At 43.3% G+C, this 10,645-nt stretch overlaps 1 protein-coding gene across 2 annotated transcripts; it reads right to left on the bottom strand.

Annotated features, from left to right (window-relative positions):
* Positions 1-5,743: 5,743 nt before the first annotated feature.
* On the bottom strand, positions 5,744-7,742 carry LOC108649022 (uncharacterized). 2 transcript variants are annotated; one of them, XM_018098012.3, is made up of 2 exons: positions 5,991-7,742; positions 5,744-5,900 (listed from the first exon to the last, which is right to left on the bottom strand). In XM_018098012.3, exons 1-2 carry the CDS (start codon positions 7,644-7,646, stop codon positions 5,886-5,888), a joined length of 1,671 nt encoding a protein of 556 aa, XP_017953501.2. In that variant the 5' UTR covers positions 7,647-7,742; the 3' UTR covers positions 5,744-5,885. The 2 variants fall into 2 exon arrangements, with proteins under 2 accessions (XP_017953501.2, XP_017953502.1); XM_018098013.3 differs by having other exon boundaries at positions 5,761-5,900; positions 5,978-7,742.
* Between the last annotated feature and the right edge of the window lie 2,903 nt (positions 7,743-10,645).

Here is a 10,645-nt window from a genome sequence, read left to right as displayed (position 1 = left end):
CAGCCAGTTAAAGGATATTGCGGCACAGGCGCACGTGATGCGCTAATTTTGTGCCCTGACACTTGCCCGCAGCATCGGAGCGCGGATCGAAGAGGGGGTGGCAGAGTGGCACTGCGCAGTGGCACTGCGCACAATGAGTACGGCGTGTGGTCCGCCGGATATGTCAGAAGTGTCGTCATTGTGGCACGTGACTCGCTTAACGAAAAACAAAAAATAAAAAACAAAAAACTGAGACGAGAGACAAGAGACGAGAAGTGAGACCTGACAAGGGCAACGCGGGCGGTCCACGCTCCTGCCCTGGAAGGACCTTGAGCCTGAACGCAAACAGAGGCTGAACTCTGTGCAAACTGCTGCAGCTGTAATCGGAGACAATGAATGCGACGCCACCAAAAAGTGACAAGAGCCGAACAATGAGCTTTAATTTGTTTTTATTCACTTGCGATGTGCTCTGCAAAAAGATCAAATAACACAGAGAGAGAGCTGAGAGCTGAAGAGGAGAAGAGCTGAGAGCTGAGAGCTGAGCCTGGCGCCGTTCAAAGTTCAATTGCCACAAAGTTCTCACCCGAAATTAGCTGAAATATTGAAAATTTGTCTTCAATTTGTTTTGGTTTGATTTCTGATAAAATATTTATTAAGATATTAAAGATTGATTGGGCAACATTTGTAGTACTCAGATCTGAAATAATCATTCATGAAGAAGAACGAAATAGAAACAAGTAGGAATAAGTATAAAATATGTAATCATGTTTCATAATCAAGTCAATTAATTGATACATATAATATAATATGTAATTACAAACAAATAATTATTATATTATGTGATCCTATTTTTATTCAATATTAAAACAGACATCTGATTTCCCATTTTCATAATAATTGAAATGATATGTTTATTAAAATATTGTATGTTGTATATAATAAATAATAATAAAAATAACTAAAAACACACACACACAGAATTTAGCAAAATTTGGTATTAAATATTATTAGTTTATGGAATTTAAATGTTAAACATTTTCAATATTTTCATAATATCCATAACAAGATGAAATTAGCTCGATTCCATTACAGAGTACAAATAATAATAAATATAATTGGCATGCTAATGTATATATATATTTTGTTTATTATTAGTTAAAAGTTCTTTTATATAATTAACATTTAAAATGGATTTCAACATAAATATAGAAACTAGTTTATATTTTATATAAGAACATGTATTAGCCTTGAGTAAGTACACAGCGTGGTATGTTAGTGTGAGGCTATGCATTTTAACGAGGTCAACATATCATATATAGATATACAAATTGTTTGAATCTTAAGCTAGATGAGGAGATATAGCGTTGTCTTGGAGGAAAACTACTCAACTTGATATTATCTATCTATGCAGCTAATAACAATGTACAATATTTTTAATATACTTTATCTAACAACAGGTGTAATAGATCTACGTGATACTATAAGAAGTTCAACTATTCTAATCTGACACATCTGTATGTATTTAGATGTATGTATATGAGAATCTAAAAATATCAAAACCTCAATTTTAGATATCACAATCTCAATCGACGCACTCAATCATAGCTATTTATGTTTTTTTATTTTTAAGTATTTTTTAATGTGTTTTTTTTTTTTTCTCACACTATCATAAACCGATTTAGAGATTGTCCTTTTCGCTGGTGGCTGGTGGCTGGTGGCTGGTGGCTGCTTGTGGCAAGTCAATCATTTGGCCGGTGCAGTGAGTTGAGGCATATTTTAGACGTCACTTGGATCGATTTCCCAGAGCACGCCCGGCATAACGGACACACCCAGCAGCCGGGGTGGCAATTGGCATTGAGCATTGGGCATTTAGCTTTCGAGCACTTGCAACCCCGTTTATGCAGCATCCAGCGGCAGCAGCAACGGCAGCAACGGCAGCAGCGGCAGCTAAGCGGATATTCATTACACGAACCGCACGCCGGCACGCGCCGCCGCTTTGACAGTGGCTCAACCCCCGCCGTCCTTGGTCCTTGGCCGGGCTTACACTTTACATATGTCACAGATATCCCCGTGGGAGTGTTTGTCGCCGTTTGACTTTTAAGTGAGCTGGGTCTGGGTCTGGGTCTGGGTCTGGGTGTTGGTGCTCTGTCCGCTCAGATGCAAAAGTCATGCCGCTGATCCTGTTTGCTGTAAATAATGCGATTAACGTGCAACACGCAGGCGCTTTGCTGCCACGGCCGCGGAGCATGGGGCGCTAATGAGACAGCGCCGCTGCTTTAGGATTAGAGCAACAAATTTGCGCCTAAGCATGGTGTGAAATATCTATGCATGTATGTGTGTGTGTGTGTGTGTGTGTGAGTGTATTAAAATTGTGAGTGTGAAATATCACTTGTGGTTGTGGCTCATTGTCTCAGCCAAAGGCAACGTCGAGAATAACCATTAAAATGTTTTTAATGTGGCATGCCCCACCGGCACTTCCCACCGAACTCCGCGTGCCCCTGATGCCGTTCACTGGCTCGGAAATAATGCCATGAACTTTGCCGGTTGCCAAAAGTGCACAGAAATAATCGCATTAATGGAGCCTCAGCCACGTGTGAGCTGACTGAATGATGAACTGACTGACGGACTGATTGACTGACTGACTGACTGACGGACTGACGGACTGACGGACTGAACGCCTGGCTAGCTTTGTCTTGTGCTTGGGGGTCGCGCCGTGTCATTGTCGTGCCGCCGCTGGCTGCTGTTGCACTTTGTCTGCTGGGCCCAGCAGGGGGAGAGAGGGTGGGGGGCGTGGCTCATAAAATCATATTTTCCAGCCAAAAGCCCAAGTGTGCGAAAATTTGATAAACGCCTTGATTTATGAAACGCTGCGGCAGGCAAATAAGTAATATATGTATGTCACGCCAAATACAATATAAAAGCCACGAAAAATAAGAAATGAAAAAAAAACGATTCAATAAAAATCCAAGCGAAAATTGACTAAATACAAAACATGACAGACGGCGTGCGAGTATTAATAATAATGCGGCCAGGCTCACATTTCGTTCGCTCTGTGACTGTGATTGTGATTCCCTCTGTGTGTGTGTGTGTGTGTTTGGCTGCCTTTTGCTTTTTATAAAGTGCAAAAAGCGCTGTACTTTTTTGCACATTCACATTCGATAAAAATCGCATGATCATAAATTTACACTTTGCACAGCCTCCGCGGCAACGCCCACCCCGAAAAAAAAAGGAGAACGCCAGAAAAGGGGTGAGTCGCCGGCAGGGGCGTGCCAGCGCCCCTCCCAGCCCACCACCACCCCCGTCGCCCACACTGGCTGCTCTAGTGCTCACGCAATAAGCTGCTCGCTCCTGTGAACTGGACGCTCCTGGACGCGTGAACGATTGCTAAATTGTTGTTGGCCCATTCGAAATATCTTTGTGCCCCTGCCTTTTCCCTTGCTCCTTGCTGCCTGGCCGTTGCACGTTGCAGCATTGCTTGTGGCACAATTGCGATCGCGCGGCCTTTCGATTTTATTTCTTTACAAATCGTTGAAATATTTTTCATAGCCAGCGCTAAAGGAAAAGAAACCGCAGAGCCGCGTGCGCGTTTTACTTTTTGCACGCCCACAAGCAGCGCTGGTGTGAAGTTATTTAATTGCCAAGCGTTTTGGGCGCGACAAAAAGCGCTAGCAAAACGCGCATTTCGGCAAAACGCTAGCAAAGCGCACAGCTCAGAAAACGCTAGCAAAACGCCAGCAAAACGCGCGCGAGCATAAACTAATGCGAGTGGCTCTAGCATTGACACGTATTGGTGGCTTGTGTGTTTGTGTGTGTGTGTGTATTTCTATTTGTATTTGCATAATTAATTCGACTGCCCATAATTTGCATATTTCTAATTTAATCGAAATGATTTCACAACAACAGCAACAGCAACAGCAACAAAAACAATAAATTCAAATTGAATATGCAACAACTGCATAGCATAAACCTGCCTCCCCCCCATCGGCCGACCGCCCGCCCCCTTCCCTGACTGCTATGTGTGCATGTCGCTGTAACATTATAAATAAATCAAAATACAATTTCTCAGAAATTGCGATGCCCTATCAAAATCTTGAGTGTGCGAGTGCGCGCTAGCACCCAAAACCCTAAGCCCAAAGCTCCCGCAACAGCCCCCCCCACACACACACAACCAGCGGCTGCTCGCAACATGAACACAATTTCCACCCAAAGCATGTCGTAGGCAAATCTGGCCGAAAAGGGGGCGGGCCAAGGCAGGGCGAGGCAGGGCAAGGCAAGGCAAGGCAAGTGTATGGCACACGGAGGCGGAAAAGTTGTTGTTCAGGTTGTTCCTGTTGGATGTTGTCGTTATTGGTCAGGCGCAGTGCCGAGGCAACACTGTAACTGCCACGGGCAACAGCCAGGCCGAGGCCAGGCTACAGCCAGGCTGCATCCAGGCCGTCACATGTTGCACACACGACTTGTCTCCTCTGCATGCCGTGCAATTATTTTGAACTTAAATTCGTATTTTGTGCGAATCTGGCGAATGCATCTTGTGTCTCTTCGTTTGGCTTGTGTCTGGGCCAACATTTCATATGCAAACCTAGATGCCAATATATACAACAGCCACAACAACGGCAGCAGCTACAACAGCAACAGCAACAACAACAACAACAGCAACAACAACAAAAACAACAATGTCAGCATGCAACTTTAACTAGCGCTAAATTGTCAGCAATTGTCGTTTAGCTCTCGCAGCTTGAAATCTTTAGCAACATATTGCACGCGGCAACATGTGAGTGCGATAGAGCCAATATACACTGAGCGAAAAGGCTGGGATTGTGAGTGATATTTGTGTGGAAATCAGATGAGATTTGGTTGCAGTCTGTGCTAGTTGTAGGCGCATAGAAATATTGCAAAACTATATATATGTACTATATATATACACTGTGAGAAAAACATTGACTATAAGTAACATTTGCGTAGAACTAGACCAAACTAAGCTAAGCCAGTAAATGGCTCTAATTTCAGTAATCTATATATATATATAGCTTATACACTGTGATAAAAAATGTGTATTAAAATCTTAAGTAATTTTGATATGTAAGTCTACAAACAAATTCCACTTTGTTAATAATATCAAATTTAGCAATTTTTTTTTAACAGATAAAGTTTAGTTTTTTAAATGATGTATCAATAATGAAGTAAAAAAGGTTTTTAAATGTATAAAATAATTAAAAAAAAAAACAAATAATTAAAAACTAATAATAATACATGTATAATATAATAATATAATATAATAATATAACATAATAATAATAATATTTAATAATAAATAATAAATAAAAATATTTATTAGAGATACAACAGAAAATTTTGTATATAATTTTTTTAAATATAATTTTTTAATATATTAAAAAAAACTTTTTTAGTAAACTTAAATTTATTTAAAAAACAAAAATGTATACACAGTTTCCAATTGAATTTAAAAATTGAAAAGTTGCCTATTTAATTTAATAAACTAAAAATTTAATCAATTTATTTAATAACGCTAAATTCGTATCAATTTCTTAATGTTTTTTTTTATAATTAAATAAATATTATATATACACTGTAAAAAATTTAAGTGATAGTTGAAAAGCAGAAGAGCACATATTTTTTTCTTTACTTTTTTATTATTTATATTATTTTTTTTTTATTTTTTTTTACTTAATTGTATTTATAAATATATTTACAATCATATTTAATGTTTACATATACACACATTTATATATATCCATAAATACGCTTAAAATTTTCAACTAGGTTTTTGTTTTTATCGCTTTTCATTTCTTAAGAAATTTAAGTTAAATAATTGATTTTACAGCTTTACCTTGAGTTAGCCAATTGAATAGTGCTAGAGTTTTCTCTGTGTTTACGTAGTCTCGTGATTATTCACTAGAGCTCTGTTAAGTGGGAGAAATGGTTAAAAAAATAAACAATATATTCGAGAAAAAATAAAAAAATAAAAAATAAATCATACGCCGGATTCATACTTCAGAGTCCTGCTCGTTGAGGCGCCTGCTCCGGGTGCCATTGACCCGGGCGGGTTGCCTGCCCGTGAGCCAGAGGCGCATGCGTCGCAGGCAGCCCTCCTCGTCCAGAATGTGGTAGAGCTGGATCAGCAGAATGATGAACACGGTCATGAGCGTCAGGAGGGCCAGAATGTCCCGGGTCGTCCAATACGGATGAATGCCGGTGACGCCAGCGCGGGCTTGGACCGGAACTGCATCTAGAGCCGCCAGCTCTGTGGGGGGCACAGCTCTGGCGTCTATGTTGCCCGACTCCGGCCTCTGCAGGCAGCGCAGCGGCAGATGGACGCCACGATCGCTCAAGTAGATCATCACGCGGTGCATTCGCGGAAAGCTGAGCTCCGTGTCGCAGATGCCCAGCTCCTGCAGATGCTGATGCTGGCGATGGAAGAGCTCGTGGTCGAACTCCTGCAGCCGCGTGCCCTCCATGTGCAGGCGCTGTAGGCGTGGCAGTGTCGCCAAGCCCTCTGCTGTCACAGTCAGCAGGTGGTTGAAGGAGATGTCCAGCTGGGTCAACTGCGGCGGCCACAGCGCCGCATCCGGCGGCAGACTGCGCAGCTGATTGTGGGCCAGATTTAGCTGCGTGAGACTGGGCAGGAGCAGGGCACTGGAGCTGCTGCCGCTGGTCAGCGCATCGATGTTATTCTTGGCCAGATCCAAGCGCTGCAGGTTCCACATGCCCAGCAGCAGCGCCGACGTCACGTTGCCGCTCAGCTGATTGGCATGCAGATCCAGCTCGATGACGGCGCTCTTATCGCCAATGCTGAGCTGCGTCAGCGCATTGTTGCCCGCCAGCAGATTGATAACGCCGCCGTCAATGATTAGCCGCTGCACGCCGCTGCCCTCCAGCCGCAGCGTCTGTGCGCCCAGCAAGCGCAGCTCCGGCAGCTCGTGCAGCTCGCACTCGCTCAGATCGAGCAGGCGCAGCCCGGGCAGCGCTGCCAGCGAGTTGGGCTCAAACTCGGCCAGCGAATTGCCCCTGAGCAGCAGCGTTTGCAGCTTGCTGTTCCGCTCGAAGGTCTTTGCATCCATGTGGGTAATCTCATTGTCGCTCAGATCGAGATGGACCAGATTCGCGAGTGGCGCAAAGGCGCCAGCCATCAGCTCGCTGATGCCGTTGCCCTGCAGGCCGAGCACCTGCAGCTGCGTGAGACCCTCGAAGGCCTGCGCGGGCACCAGCTGTATGATGTTCTGGTCCAGCTGGAGCACCTGCAGCTGCCGCAGCGACCCAAAGAGCTGGCCACTGAGTCGTGCGATCTTGTTGCGCTGCAGCATCAGTTGGCGCAGCTGAGGCAGCGCCTGGAAGTGCTCCCTGCTCACATGGTAGGTGCTGCAGTTGAGCACCTGGAGGCTGTGCAGATTGGGCGTCAGGCGGAACAGCTCCAGGGGCAGCGCTCTCATCAGGCAGTTGCCCAGCAGCAGCGCCTGCAGCGGCAGCACTTGCCCGCCCGAGTAGTGCAGCGCCTGCTGATAGTCGCTCTGCAGGCCCCACAGCCGGCAGGAGCTGTCCGGGCAGCTGGCACTCAAATTGAGGCGTTTATTCTCATCGTAGACGGGCGCTGCTAGCAGGCACTGTATGTTTAGCAGCAGCAGCAGCAGCACCAGACACAGCCTATGCATCACTTTGCAGATTTATAAATCCTCTTGATTCCTCTTGGCTCTGGCTGCACTACGACCGACGCTTGAAAACGCGCTCAGTGTACTAAAGAGACGATCGACTTGGACTCGGACTTGGATGACGACGGCGCTTGCTGCTGCGGGCTTATCGCTTATGGAATGGTCATGGAAATGGGGGGTTGCCGTGGGCATGGCGGGGGAGCTGTGCGGGCTGCTGATTCAATATTAACTATATATATATATATATATATATATATATATATATAAAGCAATGCAGATAAGCTGGACAACAAGCGTGTGTAATATTATTGCCCCTCTGGGAGACTCATCGAACGAGCACACAAATCACAAAGCCAGCAACATTGTTGAGCTTAACATTTTCGTTTCTCTGTGATTCTCAACAGCTGAATAGCAGAGCAGCACTCAAGTTGTGGTTGGGGAAATGTTCAACTAAAGTTCTGAATCTTTCCACACAAAAGAAGTTCAAGAGCTACTCAATTCTACTCAATGAATAACACTGCGCAAAAATATTGTTATAGTTTGTTTAGCACATAATAACAAATATAATACATTTCATAGAATAGAGGTAATTGAGAGAGAGGGAGAGAGAGAGAGAGAAAGAGAGATATGTGAACTGCATTTTTAGTAAACAAAACAGTTAATTTTAATGGAATATGCAATCGTCATTTTATAGAACTCAAATAAAATATAATATGAATTCATGAGTATCGCATAGAAGGGAATACACTTAAATATTTATTGCAACAACATTCAAACAATGTTAAAATTAGAAAAAAATAAAAGAAATGTATATTGTCTTGCATAAATTAGGCCTTTATAGATCTATAGATGTGTGTATTAAATCTATAGATCTATAAAGGCATACCTATATTTATTTATATATTAATTTTATTTTATTTAGTATTCTTCAATAGCAACCAATATCTTACCTTAGCAATCTAAGATAAAAATAATTTTTTTTTATATAATATAAATGAATACATTTAAATATTTTTACTTACTTGCAAATATTTAATTTTTTTTAATGTATATAGAAATTCTTACAATATTCAGATGACATTTCTTACAGTGTAGTTACCCCAACATAAATTTCTTGTTTGTTAACAAAAGTAAAAATTTACGATTTAAATTATTTTAGCAATTTATGCAATGCATTTAATATATTTACTATAGAGATATGGCTCTACTAAAGCTTACAGTGTATTTATAGATATCAATTATTTTCTATTAGTATTAAGAGTAATAATCAAAATAAATCATTAGAATTATTCACTATAATTATAATAAATATTTGATTATGCCTTGTACCAACATTATAGTTAGCATACAATTTCTTGCAGTGTATCAGCAATCTGTCTTAGCAGCATAAATTCTGTTGTTAGTCCAAAGCCGTCGTGCGCCTGTTGACAGCATTTACTTAAAGAAGAAGAAGAAGAAGAAGGGGGAAAAATAACCACAAATCTGCGTAGCTAACATATCGTCAATAGATCATCAAGATTATATCTAACGATATGATCGAGCTGCCCATATGCCCACATACACACACGTGCATGTGTGTGTGTGAGTGTGTGTGTGTGCTGAGCGGCGCAAGTTAGAAGCCATCATAATTTCAACATGAGTGTTGGCTGCCACTGCGCACGGCTAACAATGATGCGACGCACACCGAGGCTTCACTGTGGTTGCTGCTGCTGCTGCTGCTGCTCGGCGCTGGGCAAGCAAGCTCTATAGGGTCGCGTTATCAGCAACAGCGATGCAGATTAATCGCCGCTGATAAGCACCGTTTGCTCCGTCGAGTGTCTGCCTGTCCGGCTGTCTCGCTGTCCCCTCTGTCTGCCTGGGCAGCGCCTGTGGATTGGATCGCTGACGAGCAGCGCTTATGACAAGCCACAATGACGAGGATGATGATCGACGGTAGCGTTGCGTTGACGTTGACTGTGTGCGGGTTTTGGGTACTTCAAGCACACACGCACACTCACTCATATGTATGTGTGTGTATGTGTGTGTATTCTATGCTTTTGTTTGTGCTGCTTGTGGTTATTCGATTTGTGTGCCGCGCTTTGTGCAAAGGTGTGCCTGGGCTATGCGAAATATGCGTGGCTTTTGTCGAATGTCGATCGCTCTGACCGATCTCTGCTTTGGCTCTGCTGCTGCTTGTACCCTTTCGTTGCCCAAAGTGGTTTAGATTAAGGGCTTTAGTTTAGTATTTTGGCAACAAATGGGGCGTTATTTGCTCAGCGAAACGTGCGACTGGTTTGGCTTTGACGTTGGCTTTAACTCTGGCTCTCGATCGATCCTTTGCTCGCCTCGATCTGGACAACGGTCGCTGCACCCCAATGACCTCTTGCAGCGCGTCCAGACGTGGCCCTCGTTTTGTCGTCTTCATTGTTGTTGTTGTTCTTACTCTGCGTTGCTTTTGTTGAACATCTGTCGATCTTGTTTGGCGATAATTTGAATTGAGTTTTCTCTGCTCTGTTGTGATCCACACTCACTCACTCACTCAACCGACCGCCCGCTCGCTCACCTTTCCTGTCACGTGTGTTAATCATAGAGCTCGAGCGAGCTGCCCACATAATTATGCCATATCCTATGTCAGCATAACTCGAATGGCTGCTAATCAAAGTTCAGCGCTTTCTCAGCGCACAAAACGTGTCAACCGCTCTCAGGTGCAGCACGCTGAATAAACAAATAAAACCGAGAAAAAACAAAAATGCAATGGCTTCAAGTCGAAGCATGGCTCCATTCGCATTTTGGAGCCACGCTGCACGTTCAACTCGTTTTCTCGCAATTAACGCGAAATTCTACGAATTGTTTAATTAGAACTCCAGCTACAGCCGCAGCTACAGCCCCAGCTACAGCTCCAGCTCCAGCTATGGGGCTCAGCTCCAGCGTCTGCAGCACGTTTAGAGCTGGGCGCTGCATAATCTTTTTTGTAAACATGAAACTCGCGCCATTATATCTGACTGCAGCTGACTTGGCAGGGG

The sequence above is a fragment of the Drosophila navojoa genome, chromosome 2 (genome assembly GCF_054131105.1).
Source record: "Drosophila navojoa isolate 15081-1374.11 chromosome 2, UAZ_NAV_1.0, whole genome shotgun sequence".
Taxonomy (NCBI): domain Eukaryota; kingdom Metazoa; phylum Arthropoda; class Insecta; order Diptera; family Drosophilidae; genus Drosophila; species Drosophila navojoa.
Note: the sequence above shows the minus strand (reverse complement) of the source record. Positions and strands in the feature narration are given on the sequence as shown.